The 25,932-nt window shown below is 39.5% G+C and overlaps 1 protein-coding gene across 1 annotated transcript; it reads left to right on the top strand.

The window, feature by feature from the left end:
* The first annotated feature begins 1,791 nt into the window (after nt 1-1,791).
* Nucleotides 1,792-22,310, top strand: LOC117813150 (forkhead box protein O1-A-like). Its single transcript, XM_034684269.1, has 4 exons — nt 1,792-2,609; nt 16,465-16,656; nt 18,077-19,281; nt 19,376-22,310. Exons 1-3 carry the CDS (start codon nt 2,019-2,021, stop codon nt 19,256-19,258), a joined length of 1,965 nt encoding a protein of 654 aa, XP_034540160.1. The 5' UTR covers nt 1,792-2,018; the 3' UTR covers nt 19,259-19,281; nt 19,376-22,310.
* The last annotated feature ends 3,622 nt before the right edge of the window (nt 22,311-25,932 follow it).

The following is a 25,932-nucleotide window of genomic DNA, read 5'->3' as shown; positions in this document are numbered from 1 at the left end:
AGGGAAGTGCTTTTAATGTTAAAAACATGTTAACAATAAACCCTGCAGATTCCTCCTGGTCAAAAAACACCGTCTGCAATCCATTGTCCGACAAAGTGTGGAAAATGAGAGCATGACATTTGAAAGTGCCTCGTTTCCACATTTTGTTCACTTTTCCTCAAACACATTTGTGATTGGCATGATAATATGTTGGCAGCACTTCCTCACTTGTGTGTGAATCTGGGCTGTGTGGAGTACAGGAGTGTGCTTATAGACAATATTACCCACTAGAGGTCGCCACTGGTAGTTGTGTCTGAATCATAGACTGTATAAATTGGGTCTCAATATTAATTCTAAATGTTAGAGTAGGGCTTGGACCTTGATACTTCCACCCCTCAAGAAAACTCACTTTCTAATGCAGTTACATGTTAGAGTCAATTACTCAGTGTGATAAAACAAGATACAATTAAACCCTTAAATAAGTAAATACTTTATTTTTTTAATATTAAATTCCAAGAATCTGGACAAAAATTGCAACCAGTGCGAGATGTTTTACACACACAAAGCTAGACAATACAAAAATGGCATTCATTCAAAAAAGCAGAGTGATTTTTTTTCTGAGAACCACAAGAGGCAGAGTGGATTATTCTGAAAAAAAACTGTTGGTTCGATGGATGCAGAGTTTTTCATACCACCTTCATCATCACCGGTACATCTCATCTTCATCTGCTTGTGTTGTGTTTTTAGGTGCTGTGCAAAAATCACAGACTGGAGTAGGGTTGAAGTGTCAGAAAGATTGTAAAGGAGGAAAAAAAAAGTTCAAAATGTTACTTTAATTTTTTGCGATTAAACATCTGTTGATAAATTGTAAGTGAGCTAATGACATAATCTTCTCTAGATGGCCATAGTAGCTCCTTGTACAGTCAAACGTGCAAAAAATAAAACACAACAGAATTTTTAAAACTCCTTTAACTGAAGATTTTGGGGAGGTCAGACTTGCCATAAAAAATCAGTATATGAGTATCAACAAAAGCCTAATATATTACTTTAGCTCACCTGCTGATTAAGAATGAATAAAATGTGCATATAATCAGTGGTGGACAAAGTACACAGCTTCACACACTTGCTCCAAGCACAGACAACTTAGTTTGAAATGTTCATCTGGAATTAAACAAATCTTACGTAGCTCAACACGCTTTCTCATGTTGGACAGTACATTTTTGTATGTTTGGGCAGAGTGGTAAACAGGGAGAAAAATTTAAAGGATACGTATCATTCTTCATTTCAAAAACCTCTAACACAGGCTGAAGATATGGCCATGTGTGCTCAGGTGGAGAATTATAGCCATCATTACCACCTCTAAATTAACTGCCTGATCTGAGTGAAATTTGCTCTGTGTTTGCTCCACTTTCAACCATGGGATCAGATTTCAGAAAAGAAGGGAATTCATGAGCTGACTTCAAAGCTAAAGTAGTGAGTAACTAGAGCACTGATAGAAATGTAGTGGAGTAAAAAGTAAAATAATTGTCTTCTGAATGTAGTGGAGTAAAAGTAATAAATTCCCCCCAAAAATAATACTCAAGCAAAGCACAGATACTCCAAAAATGTACTTAAGTACAGTACTCAAGTAAATCTACTGTGTTACTGTCCACCACTGCTTATAATGCACAATGTATTTCAAACAGCTACAACTTGGACCGAGTTACAACTTTAAGGCACTTGAATGCATCGTGAAGTTGTAAAACCCGGAAATCGGAGTCTGTGTGTGGGCCATGAAGGCATCATCATAGTCAGAGGACTACTACTGTTATGACAGAGCGGGTAGACATGAGAGTTGTTAGGAGTCGTTGCAGGATGGAGTGAACTTTATTGAGACCTTGAGAAAAAGTTGTCTCACTTTTGATTTCCAGAAGCCCTCAGTAGAGCAGCTCTCTGGACTCGTGGAAGAAACTTTTTTTTTTACTTGTGTAATTTTTTTTGAATTATTTGTTTTTATGTGGGTGACTGTGTGACAGCGAAAAAACAGGTTGGAGTCTGATATGGATGAGGTACCACCACCACAAACACAGCCGGTCGAAATAGACCCGGATTTCGAACCTCTGTCCCGCCCGCGGTCATGCACCTGGCCGCTGCCCCGACCGGAGCTTACTGACCCGGCCAGCTCCAACACATCCTCACCGGCGCCCTCCGTGCAGCAGGAGCCGGGAGGAAACACCGAGTTCATCGGTAACCTCGGCTTGTTGGAGGAAGACTATGAAGAGTACACGGAGCAGAAACCTCCTTTACCCTGCAATGAATTCCTATGTCGAGAGGGGAACTGTTTGCATCTTCATCATCACCACCACCACCAGCGTAATCACCATCTGCAGCAGCTCCCAGGTCCACAGCCGCCGCCTCTGCAACAGGTGCCCCCTCCTGGTGTCGCACCTTTGGGCGGCTCCGGCCCGAGGAAGACGAGCTCGTCCCGTCGTAACGCCTGGGGCAACATGTCGTATGCTGACCTGATTACTAAGGCGATAGACAGCTCACCTGAGAAGAGACTGACGTTGTCTCAGATTTACGACTGGATGGTGAAGAGTGTGCCTTACTTCAAGGATAAAGGAGACAGCAACAGCTCCGCGGGCTGGAAGGTGAGTGTCAGCGTGCGTAAAGTAGGGGTTCCCAAAATTGTTCAGCCTGCGACCCCCAAAATATAGGTGCCAAAGACCCTCAAAGTGATTTAATGTGGCTTCATTTAGCTGGTCTGCAGAAAATCAGCCTACCTATATGAGCATGTGGCTGTGTTTCCTGCTCCTTTATGAATTAACCTACTGCTACTGATGCTTTTGATAATTAACTGTTCACTAACCCTAAACTTAGGAGTCATCTGGAAACAAAGAAAGGCAGAAACACTCATTAAATGTTTTATTTTAAAGGTTTTATTTCAAGTTTAGATACAATTTTTGTCAATATTTTTTACTATAATGGGTAAAATGCACTATTTCTAGATAACTGTTGTCATTCAACTTTTTATTGCATGTGTTCAGTATTTCTTTGTTCACCACAAGTTAAAAAATGATATATAAGTAACACAAAACCAAAAAAGAGAAGAAAAAATTAAAGTATACAAAATAAAGAAACAATAATAATAAACAGTATAAAACAAAAGGAAGATAGACATAAGAAAACAAGGTCATTAAACAAAAATAAATAATAATAAATAATTTTAGATAACTTTTAAAAAAAAAATCTTGAGGATATCTCACGACCCCCCATTTGTGTCACACGACCCCCGAGGGGGTCCCAACCCACACTTTGGGAACCCCTGCACTAAAGTATTATATAGTTGTTTTTTAAATTCAAACTGGGATGGTTTATTGAAGCCTTTTATCCCTGAAAACCATTTCAACCAAATTCAACAACACAAAACAAGTTTTATGGTGAAAAATACCCACAAATACTCTTCAAATCAATCAATGTATTTTCAAAGTATCACGCAATATTAAAGTTTCATGAAGTTCAATAAGCAGCTGATCAGTACTGTTCAAACTCAGATATTGCCCCTTGATCTGCCCTGCTTGATGTGGCTGTAAGCACAGATATGATGACCAACATTATTATTCCAGTGTCCATCAAAGCCTCACACTTTGTACACAGAAAGGGAACAAAGCTCGATAGTTTTATGAGGTTTTTCTCTTTTTTTACCCTTAAGCATGTATAATAATTGACCAACTATAAGCTGCAAAAATGTCACTCAATGTTTTAATTCCATTGACAAAATATAGCTTGGTTTTGGAAAGTGCTAAGCAGAAAAGACTTGGTTACTCTCCCCTTAAGTTAAGTGCCACTGCTTAGTCACCTCTAACATTAAAGTCATCTCAACTTGTATCTAATCAGGGGTTTGCATGACCCATTTGATGATGCTTTTTAAAGTCTAAACCCAGGTCATTATTGCAAATGAGAATTGGTTCTCAATTAACTCACCTGGTTAAATAAAGGTTAAATAAAAAATAAATAAATAAACCTGTATTTCACTCCAATATTGAATACATGCTCAGTGTCAAAGATAGGCATTCATCCCATCTGAAATTATTGATACAGAAAAATTATACTTTTTTTTTTTTTTTTCATATTTCCCCAATCAAGAGGAGAGATTAAAATATTTTACAACCAGAAAACGATATAAAAAAAAAAAAGCTAGACCTTTAAAACGATTTTAAAACGGTTTTAACTGTGTTTGAAGTTAGCAGTTGAACGTTCTCATCTCAGTAGCCTTTGAAGTTTTGGAGTGGTTTCCTCTGTCAGCAGCAGTAGCAGCACACGCCTCCAAGCTGCTGTGTCAGGGAGGAAGGAGCAACAAGTCTGACTGTAAACATCCCATACATGTGCCTGAGAAGATTTCACTCTGTGCAATGCTGAAGTTGAATAATGCAGTGAAAAAAAAAAGATGTGGAGGATAGAGAATAAAGAAATGAGACACAATTGCAAGTCATCTTCAGCTTTTTAATACATCTGTATGCTCAATGTAAAAATAGGAGCTATTTATAAGTGAAGTCGTGTTTAGCTGAGGTGAATATCGTGCAAATATACTCATAAACGAACAAACTTTGGTGGGAACAACCAATCCAGTTCACCACAACACATACTGAGTCATAGTCTATGCAGCATTTCCACAGTAATGGAAAACCCGGTACATTCCTGAAATTTGAAAGCTTTCCTGCTTTCCTGTCTGGAAATGTTTAAAGTACAAGGGACAAGTTGTAAAAGCATTAGCCTAACGCCTGCACAAACATGTTAATCCAGCTCTTAATATTGTCTCACCGGTCGAGGAAGTTACTCAGCTGAGACGGATAGAAAATAACTCAGGATGAATGCAGACAAAGACAGCCAAAGTCGACGCCAATTAAAATGTGCAAACTCTAACAAAATTTGAGTCAAGTTCATATTTCAGCTTTGCAGCCTTCCTGTCACCCCTGCATTCTCCTGAAATGAGATGTAATTTTGAAGTTATGTCAGGAAATGCCTCTGTGAACCTCAATCAAATATAGTGTCCATTGTTTAACACCCCCTCTGTGAGGAGTCTGATCACAGCTGGCATTATGAAATATGGCTCTGCTCAACCTCCCTCTCCTCCTTTTCTCAGTCTTTCTGCAGCTCTTCAACATCACATTGTTTCATATGTACTGTAGGTGCACAGGCTGGTGGGAATACAGCCAGATAGCCAGGGACACAGCGTGGAGTAAAGTCCCTTGGCAATAACAGGAGGCGACGCAAACAGCTCAATCAGTGTTCAGGAGTGTGTCGGAGGGGAAGGGGCTGAGAGAAGGGAATGCTGGGAACAACGTCAAACATCCTCCATTCCTGAGCTGTGCGCTCATATCTCTGTGTCCCTGTCTTCTAGAGTTTCCTCTGCGGATGCTACGGCTCGGAGAGAGGGATCGCTGCTCTTTATCCTATCACTTCCTCCTCTCAAACCTTTAGAGGAGATGTTTGTGTGTGTCCAAGTGGACCTATGGGGGGGTTGAACTTTTCATAAGAACTCTAGGAGTTTCCATAACTTCTGTATTGTACATTTTTATTTAACCTGCAGTTTTTAGTACAAGTCTACAAACTTATGATAACTTGAACATTAAATTAGGTTTCTAATCAGCCAGGAGTACATTGTCCTGAACTTGTCACACTGTGATTGAGTATAACCAGCCATAGTTATGGGATTCATGTGATCCTCAGTGTAGGCCGGATGCTCTAGGGCATGGAGGACTTTTCTAAAAGTGGACGAAAAATTCCAAACAAAGTGTTTTATCTTTTTGGCTGGTATAGCTTTGGCGGCAGCAAGGTTGGGCACCACTTTGGGCTGAATGAAGCCTTTCAAGAACTAAAGACTTTAGTTAGAACATTTAATTATCCCCAGAGGATGAACCATTCTGACTTTGGTGGTCCAAAAACGTGTTCTCAAGCGCCACCTTTGGATTGATATTTGATGTTTTGTCTCAAGAACTGTTGATTGCCATAAAATTAATATATGCTCCTTTTGTAAAGAATTGTAATATCTACGTATATATGATATGTTAATTTAAAGAGCTATGCTTTTTTTAAAAATTGGTGCGACTCAAAGAAGCCTTATGGATTCCTTGATGGAAATCCATTTCCATCAAGAACAATAGCTGCAGCCTGTTTATCTTTGATATTAAATCAACACATCTCTACTTCAACCTCTGCATTCCTAAATGTTGTCCCACTCTGGGCCTTGGAACCACTGGCTAATAGTTATTTTTACACCTTCCTGTTAAAAAAACACGGCGGTCCCCCCACAATGAACTATGATGCATTTCCTGCCTAGTGGATGGAAAACAGTGCCATGTGTTCACTTCCCCGCCTTGCAAAACACGAGGGTCAGGGCCGGGAAAAAAAAAGAGAGAGGTAGAAACCAGATTATGTTTGTGCACCTAACTCTGTTTGATTTCAACAGTCCCACCACAAAGAAATCATCAGTCTGGCCTTTGTATTGACTTTAGAATCCACATGCATGAGCGGCCCTGATTGTAATGACAGATAGAGGTATGCCAGAGACCTCATGGTGGGTGGAGGGCGTTGAGTTTGAACCTCAGTGATTATATAGCTCCACCTAAAAAACTGAAGGTGGGTGGAGGGCAGGACGAGGGCGATGCTGCTGCCGCTAGAGCTTCCTGTCTCCTCCATGTCATGGACATGTTTTGTTTTCCCTCCAAAAGTTGTGTGGCAGCTCAGCGATCACAGTGCCTTTGCCACAAGATAAAGGCCCCGGGAGGCCAACTGGGAGGACTGGTTCCCCTGGGATGTTGGTGGGTCTATAAATGGTAGTGAGCTTATAAGGTACTTCACCATCTTACTGGTACTGTCATTGTTTTTCTTAGTGAACTGTGACATGAAATACTGGAACAGGAAGATGCAAGCCATGAATTTAACTGGCACAAAAGCTCTGATGCATTTATTTTAAATTCATTTACATGAAAACTTCTTCATACTTGGACTCGTTCAAGGCTTTGAAGCATGTAACACAGTTGGTTCTTATATTAAGAATGTTTGACACCAGTGCTATATGGTGGAAGCCTGCAGACATATGTGCAAGCAGGGCATAAAATTAACTTTTACCTCATCTGCCATGGGCTAGTAACCTCCAAAAATTTACCGGCCAAAAATATTTTTCTCCAGCCAAATAAAAATATCATGCCTTATTTGATTTGAAATAATTACCGTACATTACTCCATTTAGCTGTGTGTTCCTCTTCTTGATCTTCTCCTGCATCTTTGTTTATCCTTTTTGTTTGTGGTGGCTTCGTGCCAGGAATGTGTCGCCACATTTTCCTCGGACCGCTCTTCCCGCTCTTCCCGCCGTGCTTCTTCAAGCAAAGGGAATGAATAGAACTCCAGTAGCTGACGTCACGCCCTTACCGATGTACCTAATCACAACACAAGTACAGCACGCTGCGAGGGTCAAAATAGCCTGACAGTCGGAGAAAGTATGAAAACAAAACCTCACATGCAATACAAAAGTTTTCATCGGCCACTGGCGGTAGTGTGTTTTTGTTTTACGCCAAACTAATTTTTTACTCGCCATTGGCACTTGGCGCCTGACACCCTGTGTGCATCAATGCCTGTTGTGAAGTGTTCTATAATGCTATATCACAGGGGTCAAAGGCTGCTTCTCTTATGCTGTCTGGTGCCTGATGTTTGCATATCACCACTGTTGAAACCAGCAACACTGACAGTATTTGTTCAGGATGAGTTGAGTAGCTAAATGGAAAAGCTCCATTTCAACATCTCCAAGGTACATTGACAGCTTATGAAAGTGTCCCCTTATGGAAGTGAGGTGCAGACTGTCTTGAAGCAGAGACTAATGTTAAATACAGTCATTATGGTCAATGATGGGCCCAATTATTGATAAAATCATTAATGACCAACTCAAGTGATCTGCTGATTACAAATGCCTCTTGTGTCATTAGAAAAATTGACAAATAAATACACTACTTCACATATTGGCTCTATCCCCCAGATGTCATGCTAAGGATGGTAATTTCAACTGCTGTCATTATGATGTCCCATTAACATGTGGAGTCTGACAACCATCATCAGTTAACCACGTCATGAAAGATAAGGAACTTAATAAACAATGGTTAGTATAATCAAGGGAGAAACCAGGCCACAGTATAAAGTGCAACAGTATCATTTTGACTTTAACTTACATAGACCACAGTTCATTTAAGCATTCATCCCTTTCTTAGCTAATGTTAACATTAGCAAGGAATTTATCTCTTTTCTATTGTGTCATGTAGTCCTCTGAAATGGTACAATTTTACATTTTTAACATCATGGCTAATGGGAGAATTAGCTATCAAGTGGCTTAATGCTAAAAATACGATAAATGAATGGTAATAAATGTCAGATTCCCTACGTCTATTAGGGGTGAGTATTGGCAAGAACCTCATGATACGCATCACGATACTTGGGTCACGTTATGATAGTATCACGATATCACAATATTGGGACATATTGCGATATTCTACTCAGTTAACTAAGAAAAAAGTAGAGTTGGTGTACATTCAAATAACACAATATTGCTCAAACATTGAAAGGATAAATTAAGTCAAAACTATTTGATTGAAAACAACTTTTCCACTTTATTGTTTTTGAAATACTGAAGTCATATTTCAGTTCCAACTCGGCTAAAACATGTTTTTTCATTTTTACAAATAATCGTCATTAAGAGTTGAAATATCGATATTATATCAGAGGTCAAAGTATCGCAATATATTGCTGTATCGTTATTTTTTCACACCTCTATCGTCTATATGCCTTACAGCCTGGAATACAGCGTGTGCAATTCTAACAGCATTTCATTTACCACTTTACATGAACATGGTTCCATTAAAATATAGTCAAGTGAAATTTTACAAGATTTGTGACACTTTATGGAAACACAGCTGTGTTTTGTGGTTACTGTCAATTACTGCTGTAAAATGTAGCTTTTCAAAAGTGCTAAACTCAGAACATAAGCAAGAACTGTCATTGTTAAAGATGTTAGCAAGATGTTTGCAGTCGTAAGCATTTGGCTCTAAGCTCTGTTGAGTCAATACAACTTTGAACAGCAGTTGGCCTGCCTGCTGGCGCTTTAGAAATATTCATAAATTCAGGGTACTTTCTCAAGTTTAAGTTTACATATTTTATTTAGCCGAGGGTCAATTCTTAGAATGACTCAGCATGCAAAGGAGTGTTATATTGTTAGCCTGTAAACTTAGTTGAGCCACACAGGCCTGGAAAAAGTCAACAGCTTGCCTCTAAAAGAGGCAAAAGAACCCTGAATAACCTCCAGCTATTTGTCTTGGGATCACTAGGTTAAAAAGGGAGGCATGAACTTAAGAGGCCCACTGAAAGCTTCAAGTAACCCCATGAAGAAAGGGAGGCTCAGGGCAGGGGTTTTCAAAGAGGAGCAACCGATTGCTTGAGGGAAGGAGGGGAGCAGTCAGCTGACTGGCTGGCTGTGAACTGAGGCCTGTGTACAGTCTGTCGTCTACACATGTGTGAGCCTTTGGAATCTGTGGCATTTGGGTTTCAGCATTGTCCTCTAGCCTGCACACACAGGACAATAGCCCCCCTCTGTATTATGTTCACAAAAAGGACCTGGCCTCAAGTCTATTATGCAAAATACAAAGGACATGGGTGCCGGAGGGGAAAGAAATATGGCGTAAAGAAAGATAAGCTGGATCAAGGGTAATTGAGATTAATGTCCAATCCTACAACAGGTTGGCCTTTTTACCCCGTAATGTGACAAGAATGTGAAGCTTAGCCTGAGATCAAGATCAAGTTTAATCACTCTGGTATTTCTACAATCTTTAGTATGATTCAGCTTTAATGTTTTTAAATCAATGGCACATCAGACAATGATGTTTGTTTTTCTGTCATTCTCATTTCTCTCTTTCTTGTGTGTCTAAGGCTGAACCCCTTGACACAAAGTTTCCCCCATGTCTTTTCATGGTCTTGCTTTGAAGCAATCAGAGAAGTAGGTCACTTGGTGTGATGCTCAGTGTTAATGAAGTGGCTTGCATTGTTGCCTGCAGCCATAAAGAGGGAACATGGTCTCCACACTCAGCCGAAGTGTTTTTTTCTTCCTCTGCACCCAAGCTTGCCTTTTTTTTAACCACCCTGCTGTAACAGAAAGCTCAGGTCCCACTCACATTGCTCTGTGCTTGCACTTCCTGGGTCAGAGGAGAAAGGGGGGAGGGGTGCACAGGAAGACAGTGTCAGGAAGTGGCTTATCCTTTTACTGTAATCTCTGCAAGTGCTGTGCTATCTAGTTGTCTCATTTACACCAGATATCTCACTGATTTGTAGTGGTAGCAATATAACAAAAGACAGATATCATTTTTTGAATCCATGTAACTGTCTCATTATGATTGCATGCATTTACTAAAATAAATTGGTACTGCGGCATATATTTCACACATATCACTACATAAAGATGGTAGCTTATTTATATTTTGACATTGTGAGTCTCATTATTGACTAGAGAGCAGAAGTTAATTTGTTTTTGAAGTTTGCCCACTGCTGAACTCTTTCTGGTCACGGTGGCCAAAGAGATTAGCATACTTCCTCATTTCACTGTTGAAGTGATTTTGATTTATGGACAATTGTTACAACTCTTACACAATTCTATATTACTTCTGTTTAGGGCAGAAGTGACAGAAACAATGGATTGAGGGCATGTGTACCCTTTGCTGAGGTCATTCAAGCTCTGATTAAAAGTACCAAAATAGAAGGTTATACAACATCAAATCACTACAGATTAAAAAAAAACAAGACAATGTTAACACTTAAAAGGGAAGACAAACATTAATTTTTTTTATCTTAGTTGAAAAGATGAAATTACTTGGGGCGCTGGTGGCCTAGCGGTCTAAGCGCCTCATGTATAGAGGCTCTAGTCCTTGTTGCAGAGGTTGGTGGTTCGACTCCCGACCGAGTGATCCTTTACTGCGTGTCTTCCCCCACTCTCCACTCCCCACATTTCCTGTCTCTCTGCAGCTGTCCTGTCAATAAAGGTGAAAAAGCCCAAAATATAAAAAATAAATAAATAAATAAAAATAAAGATGAATTTACTTAGCCTTAAGCCTTATCTAATGTGGTACCTGTGGCTAAAGGTAGCTAATAATAGTAATGCTAGGGTAATGTGAACAGACTTTAGGAAGACATTTTAGTTTTATGTTGGCTAAATTTAAGAAGACATCATAGGTTAATGTTAGCAAACTTAAAGGTGACATTTTAGTGACTTAATCTATAGTGTTTGCTAACTATTTTGCTCATGATAATCATATCACATCCCAGATAACTATTTGGGTTTTAACCATAGACTGTATAAAATATGGACATTGTATCCGTGACGTCACCCATCTGTTTCTGAAGTGCTGTTTTGAGGCCAGTCGTCAGCGGGAGCCATATTGCTGCTGTCGAGCGATTGTGATGTAAAGAGGCGGGCTTTGAGCCTCCAAGCCAACAGCGACAGTGTTCTCTCTGTCAATCAAGTCAGCTGTGCCTCTCATTGAAAGACTCATAATCTCAATATCTTCGAAATTGCCGAAAATTAGAAAAAAAATCACCCCCATGCAGTGTGTGCCGATCGAGAAATGAGCTATCCAGACTACACTCGCCTTTTGTACCAGGCTGTAAACATGTTTATTTCTGCTGTAAAGATCGGCTTTTTTTAATTGGTGTGTATGTGGTTTCTGGTACTTACGGAACCAGCCTCAAGTGGATCTCAGTTTTTAGCACTTCCGCATTGGACTAATGTTTTTAGACCGGAGGTTGCATGCAGCTTGGTTTTAGCATCTTGTTTAGCTTTTGTCCCATTCTGTGACATGCTAACACATAGCATGGCATTAGCACAAAAAGGGGAGGTTATAACATCTGCATACTGATACATAAATGATATGTTACTGTTCAAACATTAGCAGAGTTAGCTAGCATGAGCTAATGGCCTTACAAGACCAAAGCACACTGTATAGCCTCAAACAATTAAAGGAGAAAACATGTTGCTGATAATTTATGAGAGAAAAAAATATTATTTCAAATTTAGGACTTCATTAGTTAGTGTTGACTGTTGCTTAAGTCATTATTTTTCATCACTGCTAACGTTTAGGCTCCATCAGTGACATTAAATTTAGCTGCTTATTTCAGCAGCTGCTCTACAGCAGCTGGTCTCCTGGGAGATCCTCTGTCCTGTCTGTGGTTGTGTCTGGCGCTGTATGTAAAACGTTTGGACCTGCTGTATGTGAAGCCACTTTCTCTGTGGCTGCACCTGTCCCTGCAAGTGGGCCCTGTTTGTTTACTTATCCTGCGACCGTTACTGCAGGCCTCACGCTTCACTACACAAGAAACAGCAGCTGTGTCAATTTGATTGTTTTGAAGTCCAGGAGGAGGAGTCATTTCAGGCTTCAGCAGCGTGTCTTCATAATATCGATCACAAATGATTTAGGGGCATAGGGTTCATTTGAAATGTTGTAAGATGGTGGATGATTTCCCTAATCTGGTCTCCTAAAGATCTCAGTTTGGTTGCAGTAGGTGGGTCTTAGCAGGGTAGTCAACTAGTTTCTGCCCACTGCTCATTTCTTGAGGCAAACTGAAAATAGATTTTGTCAGAGGCAATAAAGCTGTTCCTATGTCAGTCATTCTTTCACCACTTGATCCAGAGTGACTTTAATATCTGCATAATGGGGAATGTGACACTCCATCATAGGTCTAAACTTTCTCAGTAAGAGGTTTGAAACCCTGGAACAACTGAAAATGAGATATAAAATCCTTCACAATAAAGGTCAAAAGCTGCTTAAAGCAAACCAGAGCTGTGGTCATTTTAAGCCCATTTTAAATTGGCATTTTGAATTAATGTGTTTTGATATTAAATATAGATATAATGTAAAAGGAAAGGCTTTACTAGGAACAAGAGACAGTCAAATACTTCAGATAATCTGTGTAACATATTTGTGTCATACTCTGTATTAAAACTGCTTAAAAAGGATAGTTTTCATACTTTTAGTGGGGCCATTTGTACCTCTTAATTTGGCTAACATCAATGTCAGTATAATTGTATGGTAGAGAACATTCTCTGTTATTTACATTGATATTGTATTTAACCTTTATTTAACCAGGTAGGTCAATTGAGAACCAATTCTCATTTGCATTAACGACCTGGGCGAAAAGGCAACACAGGTGGTATGACAATGAACAAAAACAAAACAAAAAACAGAGAGGACATACAGAGAAACCTAGAAACAGAACAGTACAATACGAGTGAACAACTTTAAAGCAACATTGCCATAATAACGCCACGTCATTCAATCCCGCTTTACAATGAACTTTTCTTTTAAATTGCATCCTCATCTAAAACAATTTCCAATCAAAATGTATCACTGTAGCAATATTTTTTTTGCCTGATAAGGCTTTTCTTAAAGAACGGTAGAACAAAAAGTCCAACATTTTCTATAAAATGCAGCACAGGTTTAGCTCCCTATCTAATAAAGGCTCAAAATAACTTTTAAAGGGTCTTTCTACTTAGTCAGTATGATGCAAAATGAACGTTTAAGTCAACCAACAACAACATACATGGCGTCTCTCTTCCTTACATCATGCACAATATGAAATGCCCAAGTCAAGATGGGCAAAGGAATAGCTGCGCTGTGTTAGAAAACTTCACCAAGTATGAAATCTTAACCCTTCTCCAGCTTTGTGTTGGATCAATGCCCTACTTACTCAGTAAACCCTCTCTGTTAAACCGTAAAAGGCCACCTAATCTATGCCTGGGAACTTCCCTGGTCGCCTAGAAAGATCAGCATAGATCATTTATTATTTTTAATACCCCACATTCACATGATTGTTTTGCAGCTACAGGTGCACATATTTCACCTCTTCAATGTCATTCAACACTGAGAGCCATAACAATCAGTTTATAAAAAAGTGAAGCAACAAAGATACACTTAGGCCACCTTGGGTTGAGCCTTCAGAGATATAATGTGTGAATGAGGCACCTCCTGAATAAGTGAGGCGGGGGACGTCTTTTGTTCTCTTTGGGCTGAGGTGAGGTCTGTCTGTGACAAGGATTATCCCAGGCCATGCAGAGAATAGCCCGACCCAGGGCCCAGTCATGCAGTCCATGATCTATTGTGAGCTCTAATCAGAGGCTGTGTGCATTTGCATATCACAAGTGATCTGAGCCATGTTCAAAGAAGAAACGTCAATGAGAAGTTAGTTTAGAGAGTTAGCACACTGCACAGATCTCCGGTTCTCTTCTAATGACTCATATCCTGTCTGGTTACAGATAGAGAAATTATGTATAAAGAGAAGAAAGGGGATCATAAAGGTCACAAGTGACACTGTGTTGCTTTTTGTAGCAATGCAGTGAGTGTTAGCTGCACCTTGAGTCTCCCCTGTATGCGTGTGCAGGATGTCCTCTGACACAGGAAGCCTTGTTTTAAAGCTCAGTGGAAGAGAAGGGAGGAGTTCGGTTCGGCGGGGGTGGGTTCTGTTGTAGTAAGGCAGTCCAGGCCAGAGCGTCACATATGATGCTTCTTCTCCTCCTCCTCCTCCTCCTCCTCCTCTCCCCCATTCGCGCTCCATCCAACCTGTTTGCATGTTTCTGTCAGCGCCGGCTGAGGAGCTCGTGTTCAGCACTCAGTGAACTCATTGACCCTGTGTCTGCCAGCAAAAACATCTCACTCTGTCACCCTCCCCATGCTCGCTCCGAACTCTGTAACCTCCTCCTGCTTTCTTTTTTCTGTAGAACTTCTTGTTCATGCACAGCTCGCTGCCTCCACTATGAGAAGGAGGACTCACAGCGCTGTGGTGATGTATAGAGAGGGGTTGAACTTGTAGTGGTTCAGTGCCTTCATATGAGGACACTCATTCAAAATAAGGCTTGTCCTGTTCCTACAGTTATCGAGGGTGTCATCAGGTTCTAAGTCATAATGTTTATCTATCACTTTGAAGAGCCAATCGCAACATGAAATAATGACTTAGTTTTATGTATTTCTGTTAGAAACGGTGAGTATTCTTTCATTAAATAATTAGATGATAAATCAGAACCCATGTAAGGATATTTTTGTCATAATATGATACACTGTAGTAAATTTCTATACTGAGTGAATTGCCCGAAGCACAGACTCAAACAATCCGTTTATTGTTTCAATGTGACTGTCTTTATCTCCATGATGTGTGCATCCCTGTTGAGTCCTGTGGTCGGGGACATCTGGCTTTACTAACTGCAGGGAGCTGCTTTTGCATTCACATGAGTTTTCAGGGGAATTCCCTGCTAGTGTGTTACACTTTGGTCTTTTATTGTACCCACAATCCAGCGCCGAAATGGGCTGCATATTAGGAAGATTTTGTTCTTCAGAGAACCCAGACTGTACATTACGTCTGTGTCCTACGTGAACTGCTCCTCAGCCATCGTTGTTTTTCTTCCTGAGAGAATTACCGCAGGAGACACCACTGTGTCCTTTTTAGGTTTCATAACATAGCATTAGAGAAATCGACTGAATAAGGATTTAGGTGTATACACGTTAACACAAGGACAAAAGTGACCGCAAGTACAGATGGTGGTCAAACCTAAAGAGGTACATTTTGTTCTATTCAGGAGAGTTTATTTTTTTTCAACCTGATCTTACAGTAGCTTAGTAGAGTATTGGAGCATCCAAGAATTCTTACATTCACTGTGATTATTCTGATTTATATCTGATTGGTCCCTTTATGGTTTCTCCATGTTTTATTTTTTTCAGATTTGTAGATCAGAGTTGCTGCTGCTGCTGCTGGTGGAAAATGAGATAGAGCTGAACAGATAAAACTTGGAGACAGGAAACATATGATTACAGACCACAAGCATGATTTGTTCAATATGATAAGAATGCTTTTAAGGTTATATAAGTAGAGGCTCAGTCTGTCAATCATGGATGTTTATGATTAAAGGAAAAAGTTATGCTGAGTAGCATGTAGTCAGTTTGATGCCATCATCAATCTTTCCGTTGTCATATGACAGATCCCGTACTCTGGATTGGAGTCTTCCAAGGTTAAATACTGAATATATCATATAAATACACGGTATAAATCCCATACATCCTCTGCTCTCTTGTGCCAAAGCAAGAAGAAGTGGAAAAGACTTGGATGAAACAATATTATTACAGAGCATGTGGACATAATTATGTTCTCTGCTCCTCTCCTGGCTTTGATATAACATTCAACAACCTAAATCTTCACCACTCAGGCTAGGGAAGGATAGACATTTCCCCTGTAGCAATTTAACTCTCTGAATCATTTAACCCTCTCTGAAAAGCAACAAAGCTAACACCCAAGTTTATCCATTAGTTGTTTTTATTTCTCATCTCAAATAAATCCTAAGATAATTTGATGCTAATAGCTTTTTAGTGGGCTCCATGTACTTAGCTGTGATGATCCTCAGATGACTTACGACTGATTCACATTTTCCTTCTCCAGAACTCCATCAGACACAACCTGTCCCTGCACAGCCGCTTCATGCGCATTCAGAACGAAGGAACTGGAAAAAGCTCCTGGTGGATGCTGAACCCAGAGGGGGGAAAGAACGGAAAGTCGCCGCGGCGCAGAGCTGCCTCCATGGACAACAACAGTAAGTTGGTGAAGAGCAAAGGAAGGGCCACAAAGAAAAAGGTACAGTCCCCATTTTATAAACAATACTACTGTTCATATTCTTGATATCAGTTGTAAATTGTTTGATGATTTTCTCACAATCTAGCTACGTAAAGCTTTAAATACTGAAGAAATGCAGCTTTTTACCTCCTGTTGAGAGATATATGAGTGCATCATTAACATACATGTCAATTCAAATTAAACTGCAGCAAGCAACTAGCCACTGAAGATTTTGTAACCTGTTTCTTCCTGTTTCCATTGTTAAGCTAAACTAACTGATAGCTTGCTGTAGCTTCAGATAAAAGCCTGATGACAGAAAACAGTCCCCAAAGTGTTTTTTTTGTAACTTTGTTGATGTAACAATTCAATTCAATTTCAATTCAATTTTTTCAATTCAATTTGCTTTATTGGCATGAACAAAGACATGTTGTTTCCAAAGCACATGAGATTTATACACATACATTATATATATATTCATTACATATTATATATATTACACATTTTATACGCATCAAAACAATGGTGTCATCCATACAGCATATCTCAATGTCCTCACTTGATGCAGTATGCTCATAAAACCTTCACCTAAAATCAGATATTATGGGATGGTGCGTCCCTCAGGCTGTGACAGGCAGACACATATTTAGCAGCCAGAGGAGCTGCTGACCCTTCCCCCAGGTGAACTGACAGTTTCTCTTCTGGAGTTGGGAAGTTTGTTACTATTTTAGTAATTTTCCCTGTAGTGGGAATCTCTTAGTGAAGAGAACTTGCTGCAGTAGAGGAGGAAGTGCATCTCTGTCTCTATGTCCCCTGTAGAGCAGTGAGCACATAGACTCTCCTCTCTGGGCAACAAGACAAAACAAATACAATCAAACAGGGGCTCAGACATGTGAAATGAAATAAAATGAAATAGATAATATTAAAAATAAAATGAATAAAATAAACAGATAAATAAATGAATAGAAAACACATAAAGACATTTTTAGTTGAAAAATAATTTTAAATGACAAAATAAACGAAGAGAAGTAATTAAATAAATAGAAATACATATATATACATACAAACACACACATGCATACGTATGCATACACATATATACACATAAATAATGTAGAGAGAAAGCAGAGAAAAAATAAAAACATAAAAAGACCATACAAAGCTGTCAACTAAATTGTGTGCCCTGGAGTACTATGTGTCAATTCTGCATATATAAAGAAATACTCCACTTCTATCACACGTCAGCCTCATCCAAAAAGGCAAGGAACGGCCTCTAGATAACTGAGAATGTCTTCACAGAGTTAGATTGCAGGAACCTGAGTCTCTCCATTTATATGACTGACAGTCCCCAAAGTGTTTAACTATTCCTTTAAATTTGAATTTGAACTAACACAATGGTTATTTTTGTGGCAGATGTGAGCTTTTAATGTTTTTCCATCCTCAGATGGCCCTACAGGAGGGCATTGAGGGAGGAGCAAGCAGTCCTGGGTCCCAGTACTCTAACTGGATGGGAAGCCCAAATTCTCAAAGCAATGAGGACTTTGAGCCCTGGAGCTCCTTTAGGACACGCACCAGCTCTGACGCCAGCACCCTGAGTGGTCGCCATTCACCTTTCCCCCCTGAGCAGGATGACCTGGTGGAGTCTGATGGCCACATGATGTATCCTGGGGCAGTGGGAACCAAAATAGCCTCCCCCCTGCCAAGCCTGTCTGAGATGGCTGGACCAGTGGGCCAACATGGCCAAGAGGTGGTTATGGAGAATCTGATGGATAACTTAAACCTGCTGTTTCCTAAACCCTCTCAGCTGGGGCCTGACTCCTCACATTCCCCTAATGCTGCCATGCTGCAGAGTAGCCACTACAGCTCCACTGGTTTGACCCCACACCAACAGCAGGACTACCGCAAATGCATGTACAGCCAGGTGAGGATGAACTCCCATTCCCCTGCTCCCATGCAGACATTTACAGAGACCAAGCCAGGCTTTGGAGCTTACGAGAACCAGTATATCTGCCCTGCTGGCCTCTTGAAAGAGCTGCTGACTTCAGATCCAGACGCCAGTAGGGACATGTTGCCCTCAAGGGATACACCGGTGGCTCAGGCTGGGAGGGGACGTGGTCTAATACCCACTTACAGCAGCCAGGGCCATAATGTGGGACATAAGGGGGTTAAAATGATGAATTCTCCACAGAGTCACCCAGTTCCTCATGTGAATCCACAAGTTATACTTAGCCAAGGTCCTTCAACCTCACGAGACTTGAATAGCTGCAACATGATCCCTCTGACCAGTCGGACTAATCTTTCAGGGGCCTCTCCTCAGATGACCAGCCTGAGGACATATATGCAACCACCCCATAGACACCCAGCACACACCCACCATGTTTCATCAAGCTCAAGCAGCAACAATATCTTCAGGGGACTTAACTCAGTACACCACAGTCATCAAGAGCGGCTGCCCAGTGACCTAGACAACATGTCCATTGAGAGGTTTGAGTGTGACATGGAGACCGTCTTACATGACACCCTCATGGATGGCGGGGCACTTGACTTTAACTTTGACCCCGCGGCTGGGCCTCACGGGTTTCCCCAGAGGGTGAAGACCACCACACATAGCTGGGTGTCAGGGTAGGACGCATGCTGATCAACAAACAGGTAACAGTGGCGATTACTAAAGCAAAACTGTGTCTTAAAATAAAGGAATCAGAGTGTTTCTTATCCCTGACAATTCTTCTCTCCTCCCATGCAGGATTTTCTCAACCCAAAGAAGCCACCACGGTCCTTCTCCACAGAGTGACTGAAAATGTTATTTTCAAAAAGTACATGTAGTAAATACATGTGGTTTCAGATCCATGTGCATGGTTAGACGAAAGAAAATTTCATGCAAATACAGATACTGGAATCAGACACAACAGACCAAACTGTCACCCCTTACTCAGTGAAAATGCTTCAGTCATTTTAAGACAGCTCTACAGAGAGGTCAGTGAGAGATACACCAGCACTAGCAAACTAGCCTTGTTTAAAACTGCCTGTCAAAAACTGTGTAGATGTATATATTTGTTTATTTTTTCTGGTGGCTCAGGACCTCTCAAACATTGCAGTACATTATAGATAAATACATCTACATAAGAATGCCAGAAAAGGGGAGCTTAACGTATTGTACCAAATGTTGGATTTGGAGCATGTCCTACATTCAGCAAAGACTCCTCAACCAATTATTGTTTGGGATTGAAGTTAGCAGCAGTCATTATTCCTAGTTGAGGACACAAGTGAGACTTTAAGAGGCACACTGAATGCTGATTTATACTTCTGCGTCTCCCCTACGCAGCAGGGGCTGACGCGGACATGAGCACCGCATACTTGTGCGTCAATGTGTCCATGTCACGCAACAATTCTCCGCCGAAGGACTTGAGGGCAGTGCGGTCTCTCAGATTCAGAGCGTGTTATGTTAATCTACAGCTGATACATGTTGCTGTTTATCATACAGACATGATAGGAAGAGATGAAATACACGGCCGATGTGCGGCCGATGTCTGGGATCCTGGAAGTGCTGTCAATGCAGGAAACACAATGCTGCTGAGCGGACCAATCACAGGGCTTGCGGTCCTTCTATAGGTAGTTACATTTTGGAGGAGGTGCACGTCAGCTACGTGCGTAGGCCTCTGCTTAGGTACGGGAGCTACGCGAACCTCCGCCATAGGCTACGCTGTCAATTCAATGCAGAAGTGTAAATCAGCCTTTAACCCTCAAACTGTTCTGTGCATGATTTAACAAGATTTTAAATTCCGTCTTCACTTTAAACCATTCGGTCAGTTTTGGGGTGATAAGTGAACTATAAGGTGTAGTTAGTGACACAAATGTAAGATTTGAAATGAGGGACAGGTTTGAGAAAACAACAAATGTTTACATTTGTTTTAACTGAGCAAAGACTGGAGAGTTACATACTAAATAAAGGAGTGTGTCATCTGCATAGGGACATATTTGACTTTAATCAAGTAGTAAATTAGAAAAATACTAAATGAATAAAAGGAAAATGGGCAATGTCATTAGGATATCAGTACCATAATAGACCTCTGGACAACAACACATAGCAGGTTTTGAAATGTACACCAAAGTATCCCTAAAAACAGTTCAATTAAACTCTTCAGTGGAATTCTATCAGTTTCTCCCAAACATGCAATGATGAACTTTATCTCCAGCTGAAATGATTAAATCGCTTATTTGCAGTTGGAGTGTATTTTTTTTTATTATAGTAGTAGGTAGCTGTTAGATTTGTGCCTTTATACTTTGTTTGCTTTTTAAAATGTGTGCCTATGCTGTGCACTATCCGTGTACTGTACTGTAAATAATTACAAACACATTTGAGATATGCTTTCTAAAAAACTGTTCACCAAGAGTCTTGACATATCCCATTTTCAATGTATACGTATTGTGTCAGGTGTCTGTTTCATGCAACATGAGGTTTTTGTTCATTAATAGCTTATTGATACAAAGGAGCACATATCCAAAGTAAAGCTCCTTAAGATCCTTCAGATGGAAAAATACCAAACTTTTTCAATGATTATTCAAACCACTGTTACATTTTTTAAACTTAAAACTTCACTCTGAAAAAAAGGTTTACAAAAAGGCATTAAATTAACAGATAGAAAACACAGTAATGAAGTGGGGATTAAAGGGAAACTTTAGAGTTTTTCACTGGACTCAACTTGTGTGAAGCAATGGGAGGAGCAGTTTGTAGAAAGACTGATAAACAGTGACCTGACTAGTTCACTGATTAAACTGACTAAAGCTCACACAGCACATTATTTGAAAGGTATTTAACTCCTGGCAATCACTGTGCCTGCATCATCTCAAAGACTTATTACATTGTACATTTTATATTCTTTAATTAATGCATTTTATATATGAATGCTTTTCGGGGCTCATTAGTTTTAAACTGTAAGATAGTTCTAGAAATGGTTGTTTATGGATCTCTGTCCAAACTATATCCATAAACACAGTAAACGAACACTCATACCTCAGAATACTTTACCTCTTAAGTTTTGAAGGGTTAATTTCTGCATTTTGCTCTGTGAATTATTATAGCATTTCTCTTCAGTAAGGCGAATTAAGTTGTACATATTTTTGTTTCCTTTTGGAGCAAGTATTTGAAATATTCTGTTTGGACCTGTTCAGTGTTGTCTATGGTATTCTAATGTTTTGTGTGAAAGGATTACAGCCATTAGTTCCTTCAGTTCACATTTTGTTAATATGTTAAATTAAAGCTGAATTGTATGATATTATGAAATTTGAAAGATTTTTTGTTTTTATTTGAATTCATCTTTTCAAATAAAAGTCATAGAAAGGACTTCAGACAACAGATTTCAGTTACATTATGAGACTTGGAATTGTTAAAGCTTATTTATAACAGGGGCATTTTAATGATAAAATAGCTTCCTGGACAAATAAGATTTCTAAAAGCTTTAAAAAATGCTTTTGTTTGTTACATTTCATTATAAAAAGAGAATAAATTATACTTTTTATGTTTGTTTTTTATTGACAGTACACAGATGTTTTTCAGGAAAAGATACAATTCAGTCTTATTTTGTTATTGTAATTTAAATGCAGGTATTTTTTGAAAGAATGCAGTTTTATATGTAACAAATTCAATGCATACATCACTATGTAAACTAAGCAATTAAAGGAAGAAAATCAAAATCTTATTTGTGACTATTTCTTTACACCATTTTATTTAGCAATTACATATTATTAATTTCAAGCATATATTATTGATTTTAAGTAAAGAGTGCGTAACTGGCCTATGAAGAAATTTTACATCACTATGAATTTCATGAGCATTTAATCATTTTTCCACAGTTTTGACCTTGAGCTGAAATTCTATGTTCATAGGAGCAATAGATCTTTAGCTTGTCTATTAAGCTAGCTGTGAGGAACAAGGCATATGCCCTGGGTCATGCCAGGTCACCGTAATCAGTTGGTTTCAGTTTGAGGTAACACATTGAAAGACTTGTAACCAAACAGTAGATAATGTAAACTCTGATAACAATCTCATGAGAGAAACATATCTAGAGCATGTTTTTCTGTTGTTCTGCTGTTAAACAGATAATAAAAATACTTCCTCTCCGCTGTGCAAAACATTTATGAGTCATATATGTCGATATTATAAATGTAGATATCGCATCTCACTGCAGGCTTCTGTAAAGGTTTCAGGAAGTCAATTCTAACACCTAATGACAACCTATTTTTAGACACAATAAAGTTCAAGGAAAACAAAGTTAGAAAGACAGACATGGGGGGTGTTTTTTTTGAAGAAGCAACCACAGTTAACTTTCATACATTGTTCAAATTCATGTTACTTTAAGCCCTGCTGCAATTATTTTAAAGGACTAAAACAAGCGGTCATTCTCTTTTTTGACCAGAAAAAGGAAAGAGAGAACATCTCTCCTCTATTAAGTTCTCTACACTGGCTCCCTATAATACCTTATAGAATTTAAAATCCTTCCTCTGACCTACAAAGCTCTTAATGGTCAGGCACCATCATATCCTAAAGAGCTCATAGTGCCCTCTCACCCCACCACAGACAGTATATTACACTCCCAATGTGCAGGCCTGCTCGTATTACCTTATCAGGCCACTCTCCTTTAGAATCATCCACCAGACGCCCTCTCTACTTTTAAGAGTGGGCTCAAAATGCTTCTTTTTTTTGATAAAGCTTATATTTAGTGCTGGCTCAGCTCTTAGTTATTTTGCTATAGGCTTCGGGCGACGGTGGCCTAATGGTCTAAGCGCGCCCCATACGCACAGAGGCTACAGTCCTTGTCCAGAGGTTGCCGGCTCAACTCCCAGCTGGTCGACCATTTCCTGCATGTCGCCCCCCACTCTCATCTCCCCACGTTTCCTGTGTCTCTTCAGGTGTCCTATCAATAAAGGCAAAAAAAAGCCCAAAAATGTTGCTGTAGGCTTAGACTGCCAGTGGACCTGGCACACCAAGCTCCTGTCATTTCCCTCTCTCCTCTATTCTTCTGCATGTGTAACGGAACTAAAAATGCACTTTATGTTTGAGCTGGTTTATAATAATATTTGTGAAAGTTATCAAAATGATTTTCTTTCATTGACCTAAAGTCTGCTTTGATTAAATTCTTGAGCATTAAGTTTGTACACTTTTGCCTTCTGTACCTCTTGGGTTTCCGTAGCTGCTCCTATCTGTCCCTCACAGTGTTTTTATGCTACACTGAGGGAGCAGAGGTGCAGAAAGCCCAGAAAAAGAAGACAATTTGTGTGTTGTTATTGTCTTCTACAGAGTGAATAAATGCTGGAAACCAGTTCTCGTGTCAGCTCCTGCTATGCCCCAATCACATCCGTTACACATGTCAATAACTTTAAATCTCCTTTTCCCATTAAAGTTACTAACCAGAGATCTTACCAGGAGTTCCTGGGTTCCCTTGTCTCTTAGGTTCTTCTGGATTGTTGCTGCAGACAAACAGTTGCTCTGGACCTACCAGACTCAAACTGCTACAATCATTAGTATCAGTCTTACCAATATTATCACTGTTTTAATGCTAAATGTTAATTTTGAAATTTTGTGAATAATCAATACTGTGATTCCTACTCCCCTTATCACCATCACAATGGTAAATGTTAGTATTAGACCTGTTCCCTCTAACTACCATCAATATCAAAATCAGTCTGTTACCAATCATTTGCTGTTCCTGTAAATAATAAACATACTTTCACCATTATTATTAATTTCCTGCTCTTTATTTAAAGTGCCTTGAGGTCACATTTGTTATGAGTTGGCACTGTATAAATAAAGATTAATTATTTGATTGAAAATAAATACATGAAACAAGTTTCTAATTAATTTGTTTTTGTAGGAAAAAATCACTCAGTGGTTTCCTGTAGGGCTCATATTGTTTCTGCATTAGCAGCCTTCCATTAAAGGTTCAGTGGTTCCTCCTTAATTGTTGATCACCATCAGGTCACATTTTCATGCCTCAGTATGCTTCATGGCAACCATGGTCTTCAAGGACAATATCCAGATAATGGTGTCAATCATTATGCAGTGATAAGCTGTTCACTTATTTCCTGTTAAAAAAATAAGTTAATTATTGATTCATCTTCAAAGCACTTTCCTTAATTTTCCAGGTGAGTATGCTGTATATCTCCAGAAATAATCTGTCATGTAATGTTAACTCCTTGGAACATAAGCTCTCGCTGAATTTTCAGAAAATATTTTTTAAAATGTTCTGTCCAAGCCAAAACTAAGTACATACATGCAGATCAAACAGAACCTGAGTCCTCTGTAATATGTAATATCTCATTTATCTAAAAGCCAAATATCCTTGTTTGCACAGTCAAGATCTGGTGTTTTTCCTGCGGCCATTTAGGGTTGTCCATTGACAAATATTCCTAAGGCAAATTGACTTTGTGAGTTGTGTGACTGAATGAAGTGGAAACTCAGTTCCACTTTCTTTTAGACTGTACAAACAATGATGATCTAACAGAGCTATAGTTTCATGAAATTGCTCAGCAAAACCCTGTAATATTGTGGTGGCAGGATGAGCAAAACTAGAACAGCTGTTTTTTGTCTCACAGACCTGGAAAAGAAGACTTGATGGTCTGTTTGATGTTCTGTATGTTTTAATGATCCTCTTTTGTTCTCTGGCAATGTATAGGCCTACATGCACTGTTTAAACCCACTTATTTAAGCCAATGCAGGCTGGGCACATTTCTGTATGTGTAACACAATGATTAAATACAAAAGTAAACATTTTAATACAATAAAATATTTATAATTGCACCATTTTCACACCATTAAGATATTCCGTATATTGCAAATATCTTAAAATGAGCTTCAGCATAAATTACACTTCACATAGCACATTTAAATTCAGATTCAGAATTCAGGTTCAGAATACTTTATCAGTTCCAGAAGGGCAATTCGGTTTTACAGTCAACCTGTCCATAGTACAAAGATTTCCGGTAAAGTAAATAAATAACATGTCGTGACATCAGCAACTACCACAACCAGTGACCGTAGAGCAGAGCGGGATGCTTGGTAGTTCTTGATTTATTCTGCCTTTGGTGCATTTAGCAGCCTTATTGCAGAAGGAATAAAATAGTTAGCATAGCGTTTCTTTCCCCGCACCGGAACATAATACCGCCGACCTGAGGGCATGATTGAGAACTCATTGCCAAGTATGTGTCCCTATTGGGTCAAAATTTGGTTCGCTTTCTGGACCACCCGCACTGTCCAAAGGGAACAAAGGTCCTTAAGCTGGACTCCAGTTACTAAATGTATTCAAT

The sequence above is a fragment of the Notolabrus celidotus genome, chromosome 5, assembly GCF_009762535.1.
Source record: "Notolabrus celidotus isolate fNotCel1 chromosome 5, fNotCel1.pri, whole genome shotgun sequence".
In the NCBI taxonomy this organism is placed as follows: Eukaryota; Metazoa; Chordata; class Actinopteri; order Labriformes; family Labridae; genus Notolabrus; species Notolabrus celidotus.
Note: the sequence above shows the minus strand (reverse complement) of the source record. Positions and strands in the feature narration are given on the sequence as shown.

Bases quoted from the DNA above. Each gene is read 5' to 3' on its own strand.
- LOC117813150 (XM_034684269.1), top strand. From the start codon at position 2,019: ATGGATGAGGTACCACCACCACAAACACAGCCGGTCGAAATAGACCCG. The intron at 2,610-16,464 runs GTGAGTGTCAGC...TTCCTTCTCCAG, and splicing joins ACAGCTCCGCGGGCTGGAAG to AACTCCATCAGACACAACCT. The intron at 16,657-18,076 runs GTACAGTCCCCA...TTCCATCCTCAG, and splicing joins GAAGGGCCACAAAGAAAAAG to ATGGCCCTACAGGAGGGCAT.